At 48.1% G+C, this 26,143-nt stretch overlaps 1 protein-coding gene across 1 annotated transcript in view; it reads left to right on the top strand.

Annotated features, from left to right (window-relative positions):
- LOC102923509 (paired immunoglobulin-like type 2 receptor beta) overlaps nt 1-24,066 on the top strand; it is a 31,017-nt gene extending 6,951 nt beyond the window's left edge. The window contains exon 4 of the mRNA XM_076560278.1: nt 23,638-24,066. Coding sequence (XP_076416393.1) covers nt 23,638-23,650 — 13 coding nt within the window. The 3' untranslated portion in view covers nt 23,651-24,066. The remainder of the gene's footprint in view (nt 1-23,637) is intronic.
- Nucleotides 24,067-26,143: the final 2,077 nt, after the last annotated feature.

Below are 26,143 nucleotides of genomic sequence, written 5' to 3'. Positions count from 1 at the left end.
TGGAGACTCTCATTAGCACCCATTGAGCCTGAGGCCAGCCTGGGCTACATGAGACCTTGTCTTGAAATAAACAGACAACAAGGTCAACCGAAGCTCTAAACAGTACAGAGAGGTCAGGGAGGCAGGACATCCATTTCTTCACTTTCAGATGGAGACAGAGAACTTGAAGATGTCACCATTTTTCTATTTGGATTCAGTTGGACTAATTTGTGACCATAAGTAGTTTTAGGGATTGTTGGATTGTTTTGTTGTTGTTGTTGCTGTATTTTGGTATTTGGGTTTTTTTATGCAACATATATAATGTTGAAGAAGGAACTGTGTGTGTCTCAGTTTCTGAGACCTCCACTCAATGATTTGTGAGTTTCTGTTCCTGGCCTTGGGCATCAGCAGAAGCTGGGAGATTTCATACCAGTGGGAGATTTCATACCAGAGAAGTAGGAGACTGAGATGATCACCCAGCCCCACTCACTGGGTCTTTAGGACACAGTATAGAGTCTCTTCTTGAGGTTCCCCTGGGTAGGGGTGCAGGGAGGTGCTCATGCTGAGGTTGGCAGCACATGAGGGAGATGAAGATGAGGATGTCATCCTGGGAGAGAAAGAAGAGGTCAGATGGGGGTGGGGCAACTGTGCTAATGTAAAGTCTCAGGTGCAGCCTTAGTGTCCTGTCTACATACACCACCAGCCGCCATCCTTCCACCCTCTCTAGCATCTCCTCCACTCTCCTCAGGACCCAGTCTGGACATAAGACACTGAGATTCCGTCTAGGGTCTGTATGTTGTCCCTGGGGGAAAGAAATCAAGGAGTGGGAGGATAGGTGGTATGACAGGAAAGGCAGACAGATGGACAGATTTTCATCGAGGTTATCTGCTGGGTCATTACACACAAAGCTTGTACTGTGTGTTATTTGAGGGAAGTTACTGGAATTGGATGGTTTAGACAGAAATAGGAAGTGTTAAGCCTGTTCTCTGCCATTACTGTTATGGAAAAACACAACTAGGTATTTAAAATCAGAGTCTGGATTCTGGGGACACTATCAGGAACTGGAGTCTGAAGAGTCACATAACCATGCCTGGGAGGCCATGTTTACTCAAGATGAGGACTGGGTAAATGTGTGATGGCAGATCAACTGTGAAAGGTGCCTTGTGTGATTTGTACGGTTCTTTGTGCAAGTGCATGTGTTTGCAAATAATGTGTGCTCATGTAAGTGGAAGCCAGAGGACAACCTCAGGCATTGCTAATCAGGATACGATTCACCTCTGTTTTTTAATTTTTTGTAGGTTTTTGTTTGATTGATTGATTTTGGAGTTTTTGTTTGTTTTATTTAGTTTTTAGATAAGAGGTCACTACATAGCACTGCTGGCCTGGAATTGAACATATAGACCAGAATATATTCAAACTCACAGAGATCCACTAGCCTCTCCCTCTGCCTCCTAAATGCTAGAAATAAAGACATGCACCATCATGCCCAGCCTTCCTTTGGTTTTAATAGTTTAAATTACATTTACTTATTTATTCTGTGGGGGCAGGACACACACATGCTAATGTGTGCAGCTGCCAGGACCTAACACTGCAGTCTGACACACCCAGTCACTTGTGTACAGAAGCCCCACGTGTGCACACCACAGCCCCAGGCTGCTCTTCCACAGAAAGTGCCCCTCCCCTCTGAAAGCATCATGGCTGCAGGGCCCAGTCACTGCTACTGCAAAAATGGAGTTGTCATTGCAGGAGACTGATTACAACATCCTGGACAGAAATCATCCCACAGCAGAGTCCCTATGGTGGTTCAACTAAGTCCAGGACTTGAAACTAGAGCAGAGCCTATGACTTGGGACTAAGGATCCAGCAGGTGGCAGCAGTGAGGCTGAGCACAGGGAGCAGCTGGGATCTCACAGAACCCACTAGGGCCTGTTGTGTAAAAATGCTGGGGTCAACACCTGACATGTGGCAGCCACATCAGGTCAGCCCTTCCTGCAGAGACACAGCAATCCAGTGACCTTTTTCACAGACCCCCAGAGAGTAAGGCAAGGACCAATGAAGCCTGGAGGTGAGTGGTCAAGACCAGGAGAGCCCCCTCGAAGGCCTCCCTGTGGATAAAGACAAGGTTCTTTTGGTAGAGAGCTTACCTGCACAGATCCCTGGGTTCTATCTCCAGGAGGAGATAAAGGGGCACAAAGGGGAACATATGTCCCCCAGTATTTGGGAGGGCAGAAAGAAGGATCCATAGAAGTTCAAGGTTATCTTTGGCTACATAAGAAGTTCAAGGCCCAGCCTGAGATATATGAGACCCTATTCAATAACAGCGGTGTGTGTGATGGTTTCTGGTAGGTACAATAGACCCATTCCCTCTCCTTACTAACCATATCAAGCAAACTCATCCCAAAGGTTCTGTGACTCTGCATCTCCAAGGGCAGGGTGGATGGATAAAGAAGTTTGTCCATGTACTGCTGGGAGTGAGGCCATGAGTGTTTGAGCCTGGCTCAAACACATGTCAGAGGACCCTGGGGACTGTGAGGAAGGCAGAGACAGCAGATGTGACAGAGGCCGGCTGCATAGTCACCTGCAGGGAAGCATGGAGAAGGCAATCAATACAGGAATCTAAGAAAATGGGAAATCGCCTCTGCACATGTCACTCAGAAATGATGCCTCTTCCTCTGGAACAATCTTGTCTTCAAGGGAACAGATGGAACCATGTCATGAGGAAGGGTAGGATGACCCTCCTACAGAACCAGCCCTGTGGCCACCACAGCCTCTGCCCCCACCTCACACACCTCCACCCCAGTCACAGGTCATCTGTGTCCACTCTCAGAGTCATCTCAGAGGATATGTCATGAGTGAGGCGTTACTGCTCTGAACCTTCTTTGCCCACTTCATCCAAAGAAGGTTAGAACAGCCACAGCTAGAGGGAGTCACTCAAGTGCTTTGTGGGAACAGTCTCCTGGGAACCCAACAGCAGATCCCTGGTCTTTGAGGAGAGCTCAAAGGCTGCACGGAGCAGGCAGGCTGAAGTCTGTGTGGAGTGGAGGACTACAAGTCCTTGATGGGACGAAGTCAAGTCAACCTGCCACGTGGCAGACATGTGCCGTGTGCCAGGGTTTCTCTGATCCTTGGCATCCTCTTCTGAAGTGTGTGAAGGTTGGTAGGATGTAGAAAGGCTCCTTCAGAAACTGGAGTAGCTTTGGAGTCACTGTCTAGGGGAGGGAGACGATCACCCAGGAAGCCCAGGGTAGTTACAGATTCGGCAGCAGTGAACAGGCCAGGGTGAGAGTGTCCACTGGTCCTTGGTCTGCCGGGTGCTGTGACGAGTCCCTGAAGGAAAAGAAGAGGACAAAGAGCAGATGGTGGTGGGGACACCAAGCTAGGGCTGGGGACGGAATGTGTTTCCTCATCACCTCCATCTTCATTGTGTCTGAAGTGAGCAGAAACTGGCCAATTCTGTGCCTGAGGTTATTAGAGAGACAGACAGACAGACAACCAGTATGATGGGAGGAGACACAATGAGAAACAGATGAGGAGGGGAGTACAGGAGTGGAGGAAATGTGGAGGTGAGGAAACAGTGATTACAGGCCACATGGGAAATAGACCAGACTGGATAAGACAGGAGGTCAAGATGGAAGAGAGGAGAGACTGGCACGATGTCAGTTCTGTATCTTCTTGTCAATAATGAGGGCTGGGCTCAAGGGCACAGATATCCTGTCAGTGACCACAGGGCGGATCTTCTGCAGAATAGGAAAGAAGAAGTCAGAATCATGAAGGAAGTTGCTGGTCACAAGAAGGTGGACATGGGGAGGTCCTGCCCCACTCTGTCCTCCACATGAGAAGACTCAGGAATTGTCTGTCTCTTTACCCTGATTCTTCCTGACTTCTGAGCACCCCAGGGTCCCTGCACAGGGCTCCTCTCCTTCCTGATGGCTCTGCTGCTCTCACTTTCTGGAGGGAATCAGGCCATGGCTTGGATCCTGCTTCTTCACCTGCCAACAGCATGTCTGCAAGCTGGTGAGTGGTGGGGACCTTGTTAGCAGGGACTCTGCCCTAACCACAGGAGGGGCCAGTGGAGCTGGGAAGAGTAGACTGTCATGTGGACCGGGATCTGCTAGAAGAGCCAGCCAGTGCTCTTTGCCCCAAGAGAGAGCTCATCCTCAGTGTGGGTCCAGTCCAACCTTTCCTTGTCTGTCCTGTCCTGTATGGGACAATGGGTCATAAGGACTGTCCTGTCCTGTGTCCCACACCTGACTATGGATGATGGCTCAGTCAACTAGGATTGCCCTCTCCATCCTGGGCAATAACTTCAGATCCCCATCCTTTTCAGGTAACTCAGCAGGATCCAACAGATTAAATGCCTTTGGGGTCAACCAACCAGCAAACCTCTCTGGTGTCCAGGGCGGCTCCATCGAGATCCCCTTCTCCTTCTACTTCCCCTGGGAGTTGGCAGAGGATCCGCAGATGAGGATTTTCTGGAGATGGAAGCACTTCCATGGGGAATTTATCTACAACTCTTCTTCGGGTTTCATACATGAGCATTTCAAGAACAGGCTCATCCTGACCTGGACACAGCCTCAGACATCCGGAGTCCTCAGAATCCTGGACTTGAAGGAGAAGGACCAGACAGGGTACTTCTGCCGAGTTCTTCTGAACACAAGAGAAGGCATTAAGTTCTGGCAGTCAATTGATGGGACCAACCTCGCCATCACTCCTGGTGAGCACATCCCAGGTCAGGCCCTGTGGTCCTGACTTCCTTGTACCATAGATGTCATTAGAGATCCTACAGTTCTGTTCCTTCCCACAGACTCCTCTCATGTGTTCTGTCCCCTCCCCAGAGCTCTGACAACTCCATCTTCCTCTTCCCCACAACCATCCACAAGCCTTAGCTGCTCTCTCTGAGCTGCCCCTCATTGCCCTCAGATCCACCCCACCCCCAGCCTCAGCTCTTCCCAGATGGCCCAGTCTCCTGCTCCTTTCTCCAAACTGACTACCGCCCTGCCCACCCCACCCTCGTTGACACAAATCCACGTGGATCTGGCCTCTCCAGGACGGAGCAGCCTTCACCTGGTCCTGTGTCAGGGTCTCCATTAGATCTAGACTTTACACCATATCTCGTGCCTTCCACAGTAGGTGCCTTCTGGTCCTGGGTACCCCTCCTCCTCTGGATCCCCTCACTTCACCAGTCTCTAAGACATACCTCACCTCTCCCTGACCAGTCTGCCCCCCCCCCAGCTTCCTCATTCCCCTCTTCCCCTTCTCCTTCCCCTTCCCCCATCTTTCCTACACAGACCCTCATGTTCTCACCATGATCAGGTTCTCTGGTCATTTCTCCTCCTGCATGGCAGCTTCTGCACAGAGTGCACACAGGCCCAACCTACTCACTGTGTGGGCATTACCCCAGCTGCCTGGCATCACTGCTGGACACACTCAGGGAGAAACAGAGACCAGAAGAATTCCACCCCTGCCCAAAGTATGCTGGTGAGGAACAGGCTCTGTAAGGAACCCTTTACCTCCAAACATCTCTCATCCAGTAGACACATGGCCTCTGATCGAGTTCACACTATTGCTTACGTCCCTTCTCTCTTGATTTTGTGGGATGTTTGGGGCCAGGCTGATGGGCTGTGAAGCCCATTGATCCTCTTGTCTCCATCTCCCACGGTGTTGTGGTTACAGGTGCTCACGTGGTCTGTCTTACAGATAAGGTGAATGACATCTGAGGAAGGAATGCCCAAGGTTAACCTCTGACACACACAAACACACACACATTCATGCACCATTGTGTGTGTGCACAAAACTTTAATAAAAATACATTATATATATATATATAATTATTAGTCAAATAATAATCATCATAAATTGTATCACCAATTCTCAGCAGTGCCAGGGATAAGCGGGTTTTTCTCTTCCAGGTTAGAACAACTCACCTCCCCCTTCCCCTCCACCACCCTGGCCCTGGCAAACCAGTCCTCATCTTAACCTCTGTGCTAGTTCAGGATAAACTCCACAGCCAGAACTGACAGACACCTTACATCTGTATTTCCTGTGTCTCCTACAAGTTTCCCTAAATGGCTTCTCTTCTTCCAGCCTCCTCCCTCTTCCTCCTTTCCTAATGTCTCCAGCCTTTGAGATAATCTATTAGGTACTTGAAGAACCATCAATTTAAGGCAGCCATGTCTTTCTCTGCTTCAGGCAGACACAACATGTTTTTTTTCTTGTCTCCAGGGCCACGTGCACACTAGACAATGGCTCTGTCATTGACTTACACCTCACCTCCACTATGAGTTTTTCTATCAGTATTTTTTCCATCAGCATTTTAAAAATTAATTCATTAACTGAATATTCCTGCCCATTGTATTTAAAATATTAAAATTAATGATAAAAAGACATTTTCCTTTTTTTTCCATTTCTTCAAGACAGAGTCTCATGTGTCCATGTTATTCTCAAATTGCTATATAACCTAAGATGGCCTTGAACTCTTTCCCCAGAGAAGGCACCAAAATGGCGTTCCACCACTCCTGTGTCCACTGCTTGAGATGGACTCAGGACCTCGTGCACCCTAGGCAAGCACTCCACCAAATGAACGCATAAACAGACCTCAAAAGAAATGTTTTATCTGAGCAAAATATCCTCATTTAGGGCAAAGATATCACACCCAGGGAAATATGTGCAACAAGTATTGATAAGAACCCTGTGGTTGGCTTATTAATTCTTTTTCCATAATTTCATTTTTGTAGCCAATTCAATAGTAGTCTCCTTTGCAATTTTTCTCTTTCATGTCTAAGCAAAAGACTCCTAGTGATAGATCTCTCTCGCTCTCTGTCTCTGTCTCTCTGTCTCTCTCTCTTTCATTGGGGAGGGGATCTTTCTCCTGCCTGGAACTCATCAAGTGCTCTAGGCCTGCTGGCAGTGGGCCCCAGCATCTGCCTATTTTCCCCTGTAGTGCTGGATTACAAGTGCATGGCAACACACACAGGTCCCTGGGGATGCAACTCAGGACTTTGTGATCCAGAGGTGTCCTAGTTCATGTTTCTATTGCTGTGAAAAAAAAAAAAACAAACACCATAACCAAAGAACTTGGGAAGGAAAAGCTTTATTTGGCTTAGACATCCCAATCACATTCCATTTTTAAGGGAAGTTGGGGCAGGAATTCCAGGCAGGAACTTGAAAGCAGGAACTGAGGCAGAAGCCATGGAGGGGTGCTGTTCACTGACTTGCTTTCCATGGTTTGCTCAGCTTGCTTTGATTATAGCATCCAGGATTGTAGATGTAACCAACCATCTTATTAAATAAGAAACACAGAAACAATCCAAAGAAGAAAGCCAAGAGATCAGAGCTAAGAGCCTTACCCGCCTGCTGCAGCTAGCCTCTTCAGCCAAGAGACCTCTCCGAAAGAGACCTACTTCCTGTCTGTTTGTCTTTATATAGACTTTCTGTTCTGCCTTCTCATTGGTTGTAAACCCAACCACATGACTGCCTCATCACTGCCTGTATGTACAGCCCTCCAGGTCTTCTATGGTATTGAGATTAAAGGCGTGTGTCTCCAATGCTGGTTGTATCCTTGACCACACAGAGATCTACCTAGCTCTGCCTACCAAGTGCTGGGATTAAAGGCGTGCACCACGAACGCCCAGCTCTGCTATGGCTTGCTATTAGCGCTGACCCCCAGGCAACCTTATTTATTAACATACAAATAAAATCACATTTCAATGCAAATAAAATACTCTGCCCTGACATGGTACCACCCACAGTGCGCTGGGCCTCCCACATCAATCACCAATCAGGAAAATGTCCTACAGACTTGCCTACGGGCAATCTGATGGAGGCCTTTTCTCAGTTGAGGTTCCTCTTCCCAGATAACTACAGCTTGTGTCACATTGACAAAATAACTAACCAGGACACAAGGCAAGTACTTGAGGACTGAGGCATCTCCTCGGTTGCTGACCTGCCTTTCCTCCCTCAGGACACACTTTCCTAGTGTCTGACTCTATCCATGACTGATGAGTCTCTTTCATTACTCCACCACTGTACTTCCAACAACTCGGTTTTTTGTTTTGTTCTTTTGGGACCTTCTGGGAAAGAAGGAAATATATATGTATACATCTCTGTGCACACACACACACACACACACACACACACACACACACACACACGTTTGCCTACACACCCTGCTAAAATTAGAACAACAAAGGAAATTCTTTATTTAAAGAAGGGGGGCTGGAGAGATGGCTTGGGGCTGGAGAGATGGCTCAGAGGTTAAAAGCACTGACTGCTCTTCCAGAGGTTCTGAGTTCAATTCCCAGCAACCACATGGTGCTTCACAACCATCTGTAACAAGATCTGATGCCCTCTTCTGGCCTACAGTCATACATGCTGTACATATAATAAATAAATAACTCTTCGCCGGGCGGTGGTGGCACATGCCTTTAATCCCAGCACTCGGGCGGCAGAGGCAGGTGGATCTCTGTGAGTTTGAGGCCAGCCTGGGCTACCAAGTGAGTTCCAGGAAAAGCCCGAAGCTACACAGAGATACCCTGTCTCGGAAAAAAAAAAAAAGAAGGTCTAGAACTGAATAGTGACGGTGGCTGCTCCATAGAATGAATGTGCTATAAGTCACTGAACCATATATTACATAGTTCAAATGATATATCTTATATTATATACATTTATACCTTTGAAAATGATTTTTTTTCTTTTAGACAGGGTCTCACTTTGTAGCTCTAGGTAGCCTAGAACTTGCAATGTATACTAGATGGGCCTTGAACTCACAGAGATCTGCTTGTCTCTGCCTCTTGATTGCTGGGATTAAAGGTGTGTGCCAACTTAAAAAGTGACTTTTTAAAAGTGGGGTGGTACAACCTGTAATCCCAGCTCTTGGGAGGTGAAGGTAAGAAGATCAGAAGTTTAAGGTCATTAATACACAGCAAGTTCAAGGCTAATCTTTAATACATGGTATTTATCTTTAAATGTGTGTGTGAGTGTGTGTGTGTGTGTGTGTGTGTGTGTGTGTGTGTGTGTGTGTGTGTGTTAAGAGTGGTTCAGAGCACTTGCTTTGTGACCGTGAGGACCAAAGTTCAAATCCCAGGAAGCTGTGTGTCCCTGCATATACTATGACACCAGTTCCAAGGAGGTGGAGGCAGGAGGATTGCTGAGTTTGTTGGCTTTCAGCCTAGCTGACACTAGAGTCCCCATTTCACAGAGACCCTGCCTATAAGGAACAGGTGAAGAATGTTGAAAGAGGACACCACATGCCTCTTTTGGCCTCCACATGTATAATCAAGAGCACATCTCTATCCTGTGTGCTGTGTGTGTGTGTGTGTGTGTGTGTGTGTGTGTGTGTTGTGTGTGTGTACCTGCCTGTGTATGTGTGTGTGAACACATGTTCATGTGCACATGTATGTGTAGGTGCACATATGTACACTCACAGACACATACTGTACACATACATAAAATTAATGGCAAAAAGATTTTTAGAAGTATTTGATTATTTAAATATTTCCTACATTTCTACAATGTATTTTGATCTTATCTACATAAAATAGAGCAGTGTCTTCAGCAATAGGTTCTTACCATCTAGCTATGGAGGGGCATCCAAGAGCAATGACAGTAGTCTATGTTGTATTGGGGTCTCTGGGCCTTACTGACCAATAACCCATAGGGAGACAAGCTGGGTCCGGTCCTGAGGTTTCCATTCAATAACTCAGGTCTTTAGAGCAGCATTGTCCGCACTTGCCGGCTACTTCTGTTCTAACAAAAACTGTTGTTAGAAAATGACTGCTTTTGACCTGTGTGACTTAGAGATTGTTCTTTGTAAGGGATGAAATGAGGGTCTGAGGATATTCCTACCAGGAAGCAGAGACTTGTCCTTGCTCACCCAATTCTCAGGCTCAGCACAAGTGTTCCTTTCTTCCTGTGTGAGCTTCTATGAGCTGGACCTCTCCCTGCATCCCACAATAGAGATGTGATACCCATGTGTGTTCTCCACTCAAAAAGGACCCACTTGTTACTTGAGTGCAGGATCAGAACCTGGTCCCCAGCAGCTTTAACAAGCCAGGCTTGGTCATCTGTCATCAACAAGACAATGAAAGAGACGGTCACAGTGAAAAGCACAGGAAAAAGGCTTACTCAGTATGGCCATATTGGGAAAAAGAACAAGGAGGTTCAGTGGCAACCCCCATCTCCCTAGTTGGGGCTTTGACAGGCCCTGACATGAGGTTTAGGCTTAAATAGAAGACAAGACATGTGCAGAGCTGAGCAGTCCCAGGTCTGTGTGACCCCGCCCCCAGTGAGCCATCCCTGTCTCTGCCCAGTCTCTCCTGCAGGTTGATCTGAGGAGTTCTCAGGACTGTGTGAACTCTCTTTCTGGGAGGCCAGTTCTTCCTCTGGCTGTCTCCAGACTTCAACCTTTTCCTTCTCCCAGCATGAGACTCCCTGGGTGACCCCAGTTCCCTGGAGTCCATTGCTTCAGTAGTCTGAGGGGCAAGGAGTGCAGCAGAGGCATCCTCAGAGCATCATTCCTGTCAGAGAAGTTCCATGCTGACCTCCTTTGTCTCCTCCCAGCCCCCAGGACCACCTCTCCAAGCCCCACCTCTGCAACTTCTGCACTCACCAGAACTGCACTCACCAGAACTGCACTCACCAGAACTGCACTCACCAGAACTGCACTCACAGCCACAGAAGGGAAGAAGAGCAGGAAGAGTCAGACCCTGGGTCTGGGAACCAGAGTTGGGTTGGCAGTGGCTGCTGCTGTACTCCTGGCTGGGGTCTTGGGGTTGACAGTGTTCCTCGGGTGGAGGAGAAGGAAAGGTAAGTGGTCCAAGACTGCACCCCCATCAGACTTCCTGAGTGTTTACACAGAACAGTCGACACTAGAGTCCTGGAAGGGGATTGATGAGAGCGCAGTAGTGAGTCCTCAGGGGATGGCTGAGTCAGGAAAGTGCTGCCATGCAAGCTGGAGGTTCCATGACCACAATCCATGTAATCCCAGTGCTGAGGAGGTGGAGACAGGATGATCCCTGAGGCTGGATGGCTGCTATACTGGCCTAACTGGTGAGCCTCGGGTCCCAGGGAGAGACCTTGTCTTTAACAAGAACCAAGATGGTCAGATTTAGAGGAGCAATAGCGAAGGGTGGATTCTTGCCTCCCCAGGGCAGATCCCTGACGACCTCCTCCTGAGTCCAGAGTCAGGCTCTGGGCTTGAGCTTAGAGTACCTGGGGTCTGTTTGCTGCTGTGGTTGGTTTGGTGACTGCAGCCCTGCACTGTTAACCTCTCTGGGATTCTACCTGAAGCCGCTTCCTCAAGTGAGGTTCTTCAGGGCTAAGTCTGTGAAGGCACAGTCCAGTCATGGCTCAGTGGAGAACAGACTGGAGGGGGCCAGGCTGTGTCACTTTGCCACAGTCGGGCTGCACATGGGGATGAACGGCCAGAACCAGGAAAAAGTTGAGGCAAAAGCTTTCAGACTTTGTGATTAGCCTGGGGTGGTAGTGCATGTCTGTAACTCCAGTGTGTGGAAGGGGCAGGCAGGAGGATCAGTAGTTCAAAGTTGTCCTTGGGTGTGGGAGACCTCAAACAAACACTCAGTGATTAGATGGATGACACGGGGACCAGGGAACAGGAACAAGTCTAAGTGTGTTGAAAAATACTTTGATGAAACCAACAAGCCCATTTAGGGAATGAATAAAGAAGTCTGTTTGAGAGTGTGTAATGGCAGTTACTTTTCCACTGCGGAGAAAACATCATGATCAAAAGTAACTTGTGGAAGGAAGAATTGGATTTGGCTTGTGGTCCAGAAAGAAGGTTAATACTGGTGGGGCAGCTGAAGCAGGACACTGAGAAGTCACATTTGCAACACATGCAGAAAACCCAGGGAGAAAGCTGGAAGTGAGGCGGGGCAATAAGTTCTCAAAACGCAACCCAAGTGACACACACCTCTTCCAGAAGGCTGCACCTCCTAAACAGTCCATAACCTCCATAATATGAACAAGATTTCGAATAGGTGAGCCTGTGGTGAAGATTTTTAACTCAAACCTGCACAGGGGTGGGCTGACCCGCTGATTTGGGTTACAGTTGAAGTGCCTGTATGGATCTAACAGAGCTGTCCAAGAAAACAAAGAACAACAAAGAAAGGTGTACTTATAAGTCAGAAGAGAAAACACAGAGAGATGGGTCAGGAGTTAGAACACTTGCTGCTCTGGCAGAGAACCTGAGTTCTGCTCCAGCACCCACATCAGGCAGTTTAAAACCTCCTGTAACTCTGGCTACAGGCCTGTCTGAAGTCCTCTCCTGAATTCTACAGGCATCTACTCTCATGTGCACATAAACTTAAAATTCTAAAAACAAAACAATAGAAAAACTTTAAAACCTACAGTAGCTAAATAAATAAATGAAAAATAGATTTTTCTAAAGAACACGGTAGCCCTCAGAGGGTAAAAGGTGTCAGTGTCCAGGCCTGGTAGCCACAAGGTGGAGGTAACTGATGGCCACAAGTTGCCCTCTGACCTCCATACAAACTGTGCCACACCAAGTACCATATAATTAATAAGTGGCAAAAAAAAAAAAAAACAAACCTATGGTCATGAAAACAGCATACTATGGACCAAGACAAATAGACCAGTAGAGTGAAATACAATCCAGAAAGAGACAGTCTCTAAAGGCAAAAAGGAAGGCTGGTGAATGCAGAGTAGATGAGGCAGGTGTGGAGTGAGGGAACTCAAGGTTGGTGAAGGAAGCAGAGGAGACAGGGGTGGATATGGACCTAGCAGAGATCTGGGGAGGTTGCTGTGTAGGACACAGCCCAGCAGAGGGAGCTCAGGCTCCTCTCTGACTGCCTGGGGCAGGTTCTCTGCTCCCCTGTCCTCTGAAGGTGGTCTGAACACAGAGGACAGCTGAGAGGGATGGTGGAGGATCAGCACTGATGTCACACTGACACTGTTTCTTCCCCACAGGACAGAGGACTAAAGCCGAAACCCCAGCCAGGTGAGCACCATCCGGGTCCTCTGCGAGAGCAGCCAGTGCTCTTAACCACTGAGCCATCTCTCCAGCCCCTTCAAATAACAATTTTTTTTTCTTTTTAAAAAAAGGAGAAACACACCCCGGGGTCTTCACTAACCACTGACTCATCCTGTCTGCTCCCTCCTTGTCCTCTATGACATCTCCCTCCTCAGGACACCAGATTCACACTGACAAGGAGTGCAGAGGGTCTCAGGAGTCTCCTTCCCAGAACAACACCCACTTTAGACCTCATTCTTCCTCCCTCTCTCCTTCCATTTCCTGGGCTGCCCTCTCTGTCTCTGTTTCCTCTCAGCCCTGAACATCCGCCTGGATTCAACAGCTCTCCCATCCTTCCCTTTCTTCTCTCTGTCTTTCTCTATGGTCAGTGAGCCCCGCTGCCCCAGAATCCTTTGTTCCAGATCTTCCACAACTCTTACCCTTTTCTCTTCACCTCCCAACCTCTCTACCCTTCATTCCTGCCTCTTCTTTTCCTACTGTACATGGCCTGCTCTGACTCTTCCTTCTCCAACCCCTTTTTTCTGAGAAAGAGTCTCATTTAGTCTAGGCTGGCCTCTAACTCACTCTGTAGCCAAGGATGACCTTGAACTTCTGATCTTTTCCTCCCCTTCCCAACTGTTGGAAGGACAGGCATGGAACCACACCCGGTTTATGAGGTGCTGGGATGGAACCCAGGGCCTTGTGCAGATAACTCAAGCATCCACTAGCCACACTGCATCCCAGCTTCCTCCATTTCTGCTCTCCCTGTGGCTTCTTTGGCCAGATGCCCTTCCTCCAGTCCCATCTCAGGTCCTTTTTTCCTCAAACCCAGCCTGAGCTACCAGGAGATCTGAAACTTTCTTATCTTCTAGTTTTCCAGGTAGTGAGAGAGAATAGACTTGGTTCTTCCTATTTCTAGTCTCTTTTCCTGCCCAGGGCAAGCCTATTCCTAGAATGACTCCCCTTCAGCTAGTGCTGAGAGACCTCGGCCAGGCCACCTTCCCAATGGTCTCTCATCCTCTTCCAGTGGTCTAATGCTGAGGGCCAAACACCGTGATGTCAACTGAGTCACTGAGGATGGCAGAGACCATTCAGAGGGAACCAGCTCCGTGTGTGTGTGTGTGTGTGTGTGTGTGTGTGTGTGTGTGTGTGTGTGTGTGTTCTCCAGTGCCATCCACTCTTTTAAATAAATATGTTTATTGGATTTTTGTATGTTTGCGTGCATGTGTATCCATGTGTGTGGGTATGACTTGACATAGCCCACATGTGGCAATCACAGGACAACTTCTGAGAGCTTTCTCTTTCTTTCCACCTTGTGGATCCTTGGGATGAAACTCAAGTTGTCAGTCTTCATGGTCTGGCCTTACCCACGAAGCAATTTCACCTTTGGTTTTGGATCTTTGTTATTGTTGTTGTTGTTGTTATTGTTTGGGTGTATTTTGTTTGGTTTAGTTCAGACAGGGTCTCCCACTGGTCTGCAGCTCACAGTTGGACGAGATTGATTGGCCAGTGAATATCAGGAGTCCCCTGTCTCCACCTCCTGAGCACTGAGATTACAAGCATGCCCACCATGCGCAGTTAGTGTGTGTTGTTATTGTTCCTGTATGTGTACATGTGCAAGTGCACATCCACATTTGCCCGTGTGTTTATGTGTGTGTGTGCATGTGTGTGCACTTGTACATGTGTGTGGAAACCAGAGGTCCACGTAGTGAATCCCTTCAGTTTCTCCCACCTTTATTTAATATTTATTTTGAGGCAGGGTCTCTCACTAACCTGAGTTCATCAGTGGGGCCAGGCTGCCCAGACAATGAGCTTCAGGGATCCTCCTCTCTCCATCCCCACTCTACAGGCACATCATGTCCAGCTTTTTTCACATGGGTCCTTAGGGATGTACATCTGGGTCTTCCTGTTTCTGAAGTCTGAACCGTCTCTCCAGCCCTCTACTCTATCTTTTGAGACAGGATCTGTCCCCTAATCTAGAGCTCTTCTGTTAGTCCGGGCCAGTGAACTCCAGGGATGTATCTGCCTGTCTCTGCTTCTCCAGCATCCAGCATCCTGTGGGTGCTGGGTCTGCAATCAGGACTTCCTGTTTATGTGACACTTACTTACCTAACTGAGCCATCTCTGCAGCCCAGCACCTGATGTCTTAACCCTTTCCTGTCCAGATTCTGATATGTTGTCCATTTGTTCCTGTGCAGGGACCTCATTGAAAACACTGACAATGTTGAACCTGAAGGTAAATTCTGTCAGCTTCCTGTTTTCCCACCTCGCTGCCTTCTTCTTCCAAGACCCCACACTTACAAAAGCACCCCTCTGTATTTTCTCCCTTTCCTCCTTCACCCTGTCCCTCCCATGTAACCAATATCCTCACCTCACTGTTGGAACTCCCAGCCATCTGTCTCCCTCCCTGTCTTGGCTTGACCTCAGCACTCTGTGTTCCTTTTCTCTAGGACAATATATGGACCCCAAAAAGAACCCCAAGGTAAGCCACTCAGAGTCAGGCTTGAGGGAAGTTAAAGGGATGTTGAAGAAGGAGGCAGAAGGGTGAAGGCTACAGGAAGGGCAGGACACTCAGGCTGCAGCTGATGCAGGTGTGGGCAGGACACTCAGGCTGCAGCTGCTGCAGGTGTGACAGGACACTCAGGATGCAGCTGCTGCAAGTGTGGGCAGGACACTCAGGCTGCAGCTGCTGCAGGTGTGGCAGGATACTCAGGCTGCAGCTGCTGCAGGTGTGGCAGGACACTCAGGCTGCAGCTGCTGCAGGTGTGGTCAGGACACTCAGGCTGCAGCTGCTGCAGGTGTGACAGGAAACTCAGGCTGCAGCTGCTGCTTTATGGTGGCCACAGCTGCACTGCTGCCATCCAACCTCTTGTCCCTGCAGGATAACAACATCGTGTACGCTTCCATTGCCCTCTCAAGACCAGCCTCCCCAGGAACACCACCCTGCCAGCCCGTCCATGGGAACCCCCAGGAAGATACTGTGTACTCCATCGTAAAGACCAAATGAGTGGGTCTGGGTAACGATGTTAGAGTCACCTGTGTTTCTAGTGGGAAGACTCCCAGCTTCCACAGATACCTACAGCCAGAGACAAAATCTCATGGGTCACTGATACCCATGGCCAGAGACAGAAATCCACACGTCAGGGCTTTTGAGCTCAGAGAAAATGAGAAACTCCCTGTTGCTTTTTCTAACTTCTTAGATCTTCCTCACAAAATAAAACAATCCACAGAATTTGCCTAAATGAATCTAATTAAGAGTCACTCATATAACCCTTAACTTCTGGCCCTCTAAGATTCCCTTCTCTATCACATTTTTCTAACTGCTCAAAGTAGGGAATGTCCCAAATTCTGGCAGCATGTCAACACGATGTACACCCACATCTGGGAGGGTAATAACCAGCACACACTGTGACTGGTTCCCATGGACCACCACACTGGACATCAGCATCAACCCCAGATAGATGGTGTGAGACAGGGAACTAAACACCAGATGGTTACAATACTTTCCTAAGGTCGTTTCCAGGAAGTCGGGGAACCAGGACTCACAGACATGCTTTCCTGAAGGTTCCCCAAGCCTGGGTCCTGCTGCTGTCCCCAGCCTCCTATACCTTCCAGAGAAGGCAGTTTGCCATAGGGACATGAAAGGAAGCACAGCCTAAGCAGTGGACCCAGAGACCTGATTCATTACCCATGATGCACAGCTCTGACCTGAAGCATGGAGCAGGTCACCAACCCCAACATTCAACATCTGCTCAGGATCACTGAGAGGCAGTCAGCAGTAGAAGGACCAGAGCACACTACTCCTCAAACAGGCCCGCCAGGAACTCTTCTGAGCCATCCCTCTGCTGCGACTCCCCTCTCTCCTCTGCTTCTCCAGTGTCTTCCATGAGTTGTTCCAAGTCCAGGTCACTGGAACCATCATCTTCAGGGGGAACCTTGCTTCCTTCTGGGTCAGGGGCTCCTGAGGCCCAGGACCTTCCTTTACCCCCAGACAAGCCCTGTGTGGAGCTGTGGGAGCAGGACACTTGATACAATTTTAATTTCCTTCTCCTTGGGTAAGTTGGTAGCTGAGGCCTTGCTTTCAGGAGCCTTAATTTTTTTTAGGGCCTAAAGAGAACAAAGGACAATTTGAGAGTCCCTTTAAGTCAACCTATCCTGATTTTTTACAAGCCAGATTTCTGGATTCTTATGTTTTAAGCATGTGAAAGGATAGAATGAGGAGTATGGGCTTTCATGTCACACTTGGACTCCAGCCTTGTGTTAGCTGTGTGTTCAACATGGGTCTTGAACAAATCTGAACACTTCTGAGCCTTACCTAGTTCATTTGTATCTGAAATGTCAAGGGGCTGGAAGAATGGATCAGCAGTTGGGACAGCTTGCTGCTCTTATAGAAGACTGGAACCCAAAGCTAGCACTGGTAATAGTGTGCAGACAAATCTTAGGCCCTAAGGAAAATCCACTCCCATCCTCTACTTAATGGACATCGAATTAAAGTGACTCTAACAACTTCACTGCTGTCCCCACAGATCTGTGCGTCTCTCAACCTTGTCAGAGCTGCTTCTCCTTGCAGCAGGTGACAATCCACAGAGCCACTCAACTGGCCAATGAGAGACTGTGGCATCTCAGTACTCATAAGGCCCTCCACAACCCTCTACTGAAGGCTCAAGGATCTTTGACAAGGAGGGGGGTCAGGGCAAAAGGCTGTGTAAGAGCCAGAGGTGGTGGAAACAGTATTTCTGAACACAAGAGGGCAGTTGTACATATGAACTCACAGGGATTGTGACAGCAGGTATAAGATCTACACAAGCTTACACCAGATAAAATTCAGTATAAAGAGCATGATGTCTCACTATAGGCTGAGATGTACTGGCGTTGTTTACAAAAGGTATAATTCTATTTGTGTGTATGGCTGTTTTGCCTGCATGTATATGAATCACATATAAGAAGTGCCCAGTTTTTTCGAAGGGCTCAGGCCTCCAATAGGTAAGAGGGGCATCTGAGAGCTGGACAGCAGCAGCCTGAAAGGCAGAAGACTGAATGGGATTTGAACCCTGAGGCTGTATCTGCAGGTTCGAAGCAGCCTACACTCACAGGGAGAGCTAGAGAGCCAAAGGGAGACAAAAGGGAGGCGTGGTTAATGCAGAGCAGGGAAAGCAGGGAGGAGACATGGGTTCAAGGGAGAAGGACATAAACATGGGACAAAGGACTAGGAGAGCGGAACTCAGCAGCACCATGGTCACAGTTATCTTGGCAGCTGGGGTGGTGTCTCCTCTGAGCATCCATGAGGTGTTCACACAAGCAGGCTGCCAGGATGAAGATCTGGCCAGTCATCTATGAACATCTATGTCCGTTCATCATCTCCTCATTCCAGACAACTGGCCACAGGGAAGGAGCCTCAAAGCTGTTCCTCTAGTGGTCATGTGACTTGCCATGTCAGTTTCCACTGTTCAAAAGAGAAAAACAGCAAAGGAGCCCACAGCAAAGACTTCACAGCACCGACATTCTCAACAATATTACTGACTGTAGAGATAGCAAGATCATGAATTGGAGGCTATCATTAGTACCTACTGAGTTTGAGGCCAGTCTGGACTACATGAGACCCTGTCTCAAAACCGGACAAACAGCAAATCTCATAAAAATCCAGAGAGGTCATGAAGATGGTCATCCATTAGCTCATTTTGGTTGGAGACAGAGAACTTGAACATGTCACCAGTTTCCTCTTTAGATTCACTTAAACAAATTGTGAGACAATTAATATTTTCTTTTAAATAATATATATAATGTTGAAGAGAAATTGGGAGTTTCTCCATTTCTGTGACCTCAGGCTCAGTGACCTGTGAGTTTCTGTGCCTGGCCTTGGCTATCTGCAGAAGTTGGGAGACTTCATCCAGAGGATCAGGAGACTGAGCTGGTCACCAGCCCCACTCGCTGGGTCTTTAGGACACACTGTAGAGTCTCTTCTTGGGGCTCCCCTGGCAGGGGTGCAGGGAGGTTCTCATGCTGAGGTTGGCAGCACATGAGGGAGATGAAGATGATGATGTCATCCTAGGGAGAAAGAAGAGGTCAGATGGGGGCGGGGCAACTGTGCTAATGTAAAGTCTCAGGTGCAGCCTGAGTGTCCTGTCTATACCACCAGCCGCCATCCTTCCACCCTCTCTCGCATCTCCTCCACTCTCCTCAGGACCCAATCTGGACAGGTTACTCTGGGTCTGTGTTATCACTGGGGTAAACAAATCATGAGTGCGGTGGTATTCTAGTATGACAAGATGGGTGGACAGATGGACAGTTTTCATCAACGATGATATCTGTAGGGTCAGGACCCACAGGAACAGGAACTGCACTGTTGGTAATTGAGGGGAGTTTCTGGAACTGGATATTTAGGAGAAAAATAGAGAGTGTTGAGCCTGTTGGGTATAATGTCAGAGTCTGGATGCTGGGGACACTGTCAGGAACTAGATCCGAAGAGTCTCAGAGCCATGCCTGGAGAGATCATGTTTACTCAGGATGAGGACTGGGTAAGCATGTGGTGGCAGATCAGCTGTGAGGTGCCTTGCATGATTGTGTGTATCTGTGTGCAGCTGCACGTGTGTGCAAGGAAGTATGTGCTTCTGTTTTTGTGTGCCAGAGGACAACCTAAGGCATTACTCCTACTCAGGACACCATGCACCTTGGACTATTTGTTTGGTTAGTTGGTCCTTGTTTTTGTTCGTTTGTTTGTTTTTTGGGGGTGGGGACAAGTTCTCACTGTGTATCCCTGGCTGGTCCAGAATTCAATATATGGACCAATCTACATTCAAGCTAACAGATATTCACTCATCTGCACAGCTCTGCCTCCCAAATGCTAGAATTAAAAGCATGGACCACCATGCCCATTTTCGGGTTTAATTTCTTCCATTATATTTACTTATTCATTCTACAGGGAGCGGGCATGCATGTGCTACAGCCTGAGCAGCAGCCGGGCACTAACACTGCAAACTGACACTCCCAAACACTGCACACACCAAAGATCCAGGCTGCTCTTCTACAGAAAGTGCCCCTCCCCCATGAAAGTGTCATGACTGCCGGGCCCAGTCACTGCTATTTGGGAAAGATGGCTGGCATTACAGGAAACTGATTACAGCCTCCTGGACATAAATCACATCTCATTGCAGGGTCCCTATGTTGATTCAATTGAGTTCAGTCCAGGAGAGTCTGACAGTGCATATGTCTTGGGATTAAGGGGCCAGCAGGTGGCAGCAGTGAGGCTGAGCACAAAGGAGTAGCCTGGAGTCACTGTCTAGGAGAGGGAGACAATACCCTGGAAGCCTAGGATAGTTACAGACTAGGCAAGCCAGCAGGCCAGGGCAAGAGTGTCCACTGGGCCTTGGTTCTGCTGGATGCTGTGAAGAGTCCCTGAAGGACAAGAAGAGGACACAGAGCAGATGGTGGTGGGGACACTGAGCTAGGGCTGGGACTGAATGTGTTTCCTCATCACCTCCATCCTCGCTGAGTCTGAAGTGAGCAGAAACTGACCACTTTTGTGCCTGAGGTTATTAGACAGACAGACAGACAGACAATCAGCATGGTGGGACACATAATGAGAAAAAGTTGAGGAGGGGAGGGCAGGAGTGGAGGAATCTGGAGGTGAGAAAACAGTGATTAGAGGCCACATGGGAAATGGACGAGACTGGACAAGACAGGAGGTCAAGATGGAAGAGAGGACAGCCCGGCATGGTGAGGTCAGTTCCGTATCTTCCTAGCAAAAATGGAATCTGGGCTCAAGGGCTCAGCCATCCTGTCAGTGACCACAAGGAAGGATCTTCTGCAGCGTGAGACCCTTGTGGGGTTAAGGACCCACAAGTTGAGAACTGCTGGGTTTTGATCCAAATAAGTAAAGGTTGTGGAAATTAACCATAGTGATGTTTGTAGAGAAAACGAGTGTACTCTGCATTGATCTGTACACTTAGAGCTAAGATTACATATTTTCTGTTATACATTTTTTATGTAGTCAGTGTGTGTGAACATGTGGGTCTATTAAATCGGGTGTGTGTGTTTGTGAATGCATGAATGTGCACATTTGTCATGTCCCTATAATGGACAAAGGATAACTTCAGGTGGCATCCACCTTATTTTTTGAGACAATGTCTCTCACTGGCTTCCACATTCCCAAGTAGGCTAGGCTGTATGACCAGTGAGGCGCAGGGACAAGCCTGTCTCTGCCTCCTCAGTACAGGGATTACAACTCTCTCAGCTCTGTTTGGTTTGGAACTAAGTATGTATAGACAAGGTTGGCTTTAACTCACAGAAATCTGGCTGCCTCTGGCTCTAGGGCTAAGATTAAAGGTCAAACCAGCTTAAACCAGCACTTTATATGCACACTAGATATGAAACTCAGGATCTAAGGCAGAAAGCAGCAACACTCTATAGACTGAGTCTTATCTGCATGTTACAAACCTTCACAACAAAATCAGCTGTACTTCTGTGGCTTAGTTGTCTGTGACCAGATGACAATCTGAGGACACAGCTCCAGGACAGGTGGAGAGTGAACATTTGAGCTCACTCTCCTGGAGTCTCAGCCTTCAGCATGTGTTCCCCTCTGTGAACTTCTAACCTCTGTCCCCATCCCACATCCCACAGAGGAGACAAGGCATGACACTCACCCCATCCCTCCCTCATCCAGGGGATCTGCTCACTCCTCATCTCTCCCCAGCCATCAGGACCACCATGAAGAGCCCCTCCATCATCACCTCTGCAGTCACCACAGCTGGCCTGGAGGACACAGAGGGCCAGAGGAATCCTTCACTGGTGAACCTGGGAGCTACAGACGGGGTGGTGGTGGCCATGGTTGTGCTCATAACCCCCGTGTATGTGTTGATGGTCTTTCTCTGGTGGAAGAAAAAGTAAGTGGTCCAGGACAGCCCTCACCTGAGCTTCCCCTCTGAGTGTCTCAGCTTTGGAGATGGAAAAGGCTGAGCTTGTACTTGGCAGAGTCCAGAGAACACAAGGACAGAAAGGAGCTGAACTCACCCAGGACTGAATCTGCACCTCCTTCCTTAGAATCCCAGCTGGAAATCAGAGGAGCAAGTGCAGATGAACACAGAGCCTGTGCTAGGGGATTCAAGAGGGCACTGATGTGTCTCGGGGACAACTGCTCATTTGGAAAGAGCTGTGGCTTCTAAACAAGGTCTGAGGTAGACCAGCGCTCAGGGATAACATCTCACAGGAAGTGGAATCTGTGAAAAGATACTGATTGACTCGGGGATATGGTATTAAAACAGAAGAAAATGGCGTGTAATAACCAACAGTTGAAAAGAACATGTCTGCGAAGAAGCTACCCTAAAAGAGGCAAAAAATTGTCCTAAAAACAAAACACTGTGAGAGAAATCACAGAACAGCCGGGAGATGGCTCGGTTGGTAAAGTGCTTGCCCTAGAAACGGGAGGACATGAGTTCCATCCTCAAGATCCCCCTAAAGAGTTGACGATGTTTCAGATATGTGGAGAGGCAGAGACAGTAGGGTCTCTGCGGCTCACTGTGCTGACAGGCTTGCCCAGTCAGTGAGAAGCCAATGACAGACCTGTCCCTAAATCCATAGTGGACCGCTCCTTCAGGATACTGTCGAAGGTTGTCTGATGCCATCCACATGTGCAAGCAGAGTTTCAAATGTACACATACATATACATAAAGCATTAAAAATAATTTTTTAAAAATTTAGGGAAATAAATGTAAGGATATTTGCAGAATGGTTATTTTTATACAATAAGTCTTCACATTGCAAAACACTCTAAAAATTCAATGCAATTCCCATTCAAATCTCAGTTACATTTTTGTAGAGATACAAAACGTTGTAGATTAGTGTTCTAAAATGCATGGGGATTCTAAGAACACAAAAAAGGGTACACACTGGGGGAACACCTGTAATGCAAACAAGAGAGAAGTACAGAGAGGGGACTCAGGAGTTCAAGGTCATAGGCAGGTACATAGCAAATTAAAGGCCCACCTGAGTTCATGGAGACCTTGTACACACACACACACACACACACACACACACACACACACACACACACACACCACAAGAAAAAAAACCACAAGTGTTGCGTGGCATCAGAGCAGATTTAATTGTATGTTAAGAAGAAGACTAGGATAGGTACAGAGACAAGTAGAATGCAATAAAAAGCCAAGAATACAGACTTGAACATGTATCTCCTGGTTGTCAGAAGGGCTCAGACCTCCAATAGGTGAGAGGGGCATCTGAGAGCTGGAGAGCAGCAGCCTGAGAGGCAGCAGAAGTCTGACTGGGATTCGAACCCTGAGACTGAATCTGCAGGGTGGCAGCAGCCTGCACTCACAGGGAGAGCTAGAGACCAAAGGGAGACAAAAGGGAGGCGTGGTGAGTGCAGAGCAGGGAAAGCAGGGAGGAGACATGGGTTCAAGACAGGGGAAGGAAGCAGAGGGAGAAGGACATGGACAAGGGACAAAGGACCAGGAGAGCTGTCCTCTGATTGGCTGTGCTGTGCAGAAGGACAGCTGAGGACTGTCCTCAGGTCCTGGTGACTCTCACAGCTGTCCCTGAATGTCTGCTGCAGAGCTGTTTGCTGCCCTGGGCCCCTAATGTTGTCTGAATACAGAGAAGAGCTGAGAGTCAGATGGAGGATCAGCATGGCTGCCACACTGACACTGTTTCTTCTCCTACAGGCCAGCAGACTAAAGATGAACCCCAGCCAGGGGAGAGCCTGTCATCCCAAGGAGCAGCTGAGGGACTGTGTGGGGAAGTTTGTTATGAGAGGCATCCAAGGGAGCAGAGAGATGATTCAGTCAGAAAAGCCTTGCACATAGGCAGGAGGACCTGAACTTGAACTGGAGACCCACATTATAAGCCTGTTGGTTGCCAGGAATTGTAATCTCCTTGCTGGACAAGCAAGAGCCTTTCAGAAACGTGGGGGTTGGCTGTCCAGATACTCCAGCCAAATTTGTGAGTTCCAAGCCAGTGAGAAACTGTATCATTAAAAAAAAAAAAAAAAAAAAAAAAAAAAAAAAAAAAAAAAAAAGGAGATTCCCCAAGAGGATAAATCATGATAATAACATTTTCTAAATTTTTTTTAAAAAATATTTCACTCATTCTGAAGACCAACCTCAGAACTCCCTCTCATCCCTCATCCTGTCCCCTCCACTCCCTCCAAGTCCCCCCTCCGACCCCCATCCCCTCCTACAAAAGAGTATGTTCTCCCATGAGGCGACTGCAAAGCCTGGTACATTCAGTTGAGACAGGACCAAGCCCCTCCCCCATGTCTCAAGGGTGAGCAAGGTGTCCAACCATAGTAATCAGACCCAGAAAACCACCTAATGCACCAGGGATAGATCCTAATCACTCTGCCAAGGGCCCCTCAAATAGACCCGGCTACACAACTGTCTCCTGTATGCACAGGGTCTAGTTCGGTCCCATGCCTTTTCCACAGATGTCAATCTAAAGTGAATTTCGATGAACAAAAAATTGTGTGAGCCAGCAAGATAGCTCAGTAGAAAAGGTGCCTGCTGCCTAGCCCAATAACCTGGGTTTGCTTTCTAGGGATCCAAATGGTACAAGAAGAAAACTGACTCTGGAAAACTGTCCTCCTCCTCTCTGGGTCACCCACAGGCACCTGCTGAGAGACATTGTCTGTTAGTCCCCAGCTAACAGACTCCAGGGGCCAGGATCTCTCACAAGGGAGGTCACTTTACATCATGTGATGGTCACCTCCCCGCTTCCCTGCCTCCTGCCTGGGAATCAGGGAGCATGGCTGCAGGCTTGTGTGTGAAACATCCTGTCCTTGGACAAGTACAAGAAGAGAACCCCCACTTCTGCCCTGTGGGCTCTGATGTCCTCCCATCAGAACACGTGTCAATTTGTCTGTCTCTGGTCCTGAGAGCCCTACTGTGCTGTTTCCTGTGTCTATTCAATCAATAACACTTTTTAATAAGTATCTTACTTCCAACAATCCATCTCAGTGTCTCTCTTGACCCCCCATGTGAGACCTCTTAGAGAGTGACGTAATTGTGTCCATGACAAGGGAAACAGAGAGAGGCAGGGACCATGGTCCACACTCAGAACCCTGGTTCCTCTCTCCCAATGTCCCTGGACACTGACATCTTACCTAGAGTCTCAATCCCACCAAGCTCCTACTCAGGTGACAGACCATGGCTTGATTGGATCCCATGTTGGGCTTCCTTTCCTCACAAGCCCATGTAATCTAAGATGGTGGCATATGCCTGTAATCCTAACCATAGACAGGTAGTGATGGGAAGATCATGAATTGAAGGCTCTCATTAGTACCAATTGAGCTTGAGGCCAACCTGGGCTACATGAGACCTTGTCTTGAAATAAACAGACAACAAGGTCAACCGAAGCTCTAAACAGTACAGAGAGATCAGGGAGGCAGGTCATCCATTTGTTCACTTTCAGATGGAGACAGAGAACTTGAAGATGTCACCATTTTTCTATTTGGATTCAGTTGGACTAATTTGTGACCATAAATAGTTTTTCGGGTTTGTTTTGTTGTTGGTATTGTATTTTGGTATTTTGGGTTTTTTTTTAATAGAACATATATAATGTTGAAAAAGGAACTGTGTGTTTCTCAGTTTCTGTGACCTCCACTCAATGATTTGTGAGTTTCTGTTGTTGGCTTTGGGCATCAGCAGAAGCTGGGAGATTTCATACCAGTGGGAGATTTCATACCAGAGAAGTAGGTGACTGAGCTGGTCACCCAGCCCCACTCACTGGGTCTTTAGGACACAGTATAGAGTCTCTTCTTGAGGTTCCCCTGGCAGGGGTGCAGGGAGGTGCTCATGATGAGGTTGGCAGCACATGAGGGAGATGAAGATGAGGATGTCATCCTGGGGGAGAAAGAAGAGGTCAGATGGGGGCGGGGCAACTGTGCTAATGTAAAGTCTCAGGTGCAGCCTGAGTGTCCTGTCTACACCACCAGCCGCCATCCTTCCACCCTCTCTAGCATCTCCTCCACTCTCCTCAGGACACAGTCTGGACATATGACACTGGGATTCCGTCTAGGGTCTGTATGTTGTCCCTGGGGAAAAGAAATCAAGGAGTGGGAGAATAGGTGGTGTGACAGAAAAGGCGGACAGATGGACAGATTTTCATCAATGAGGTTATCTGCTGGGTCATTACCCACAAAGCTTGTACTGTGTGTTATTTGAGGGAAGTTAC

Source organism: Peromyscus maniculatus, chromosome 23 (genome assembly GCF_049852395.1).
Source record: "Peromyscus maniculatus bairdii isolate BWxNUB_F1_BW_parent chromosome 23, HU_Pman_BW_mat_3.1, whole genome shotgun sequence".
In the NCBI taxonomy this organism is placed as follows: domain Eukaryota; kingdom Metazoa; phylum Chordata; class Mammalia; order Rodentia; family Cricetidae; genus Peromyscus; species Peromyscus maniculatus.
The sequence above is the reverse complement of the archived record's forward strand: the minus strand, read 5'-3'. Positions and strand labels throughout refer to the sequence as shown.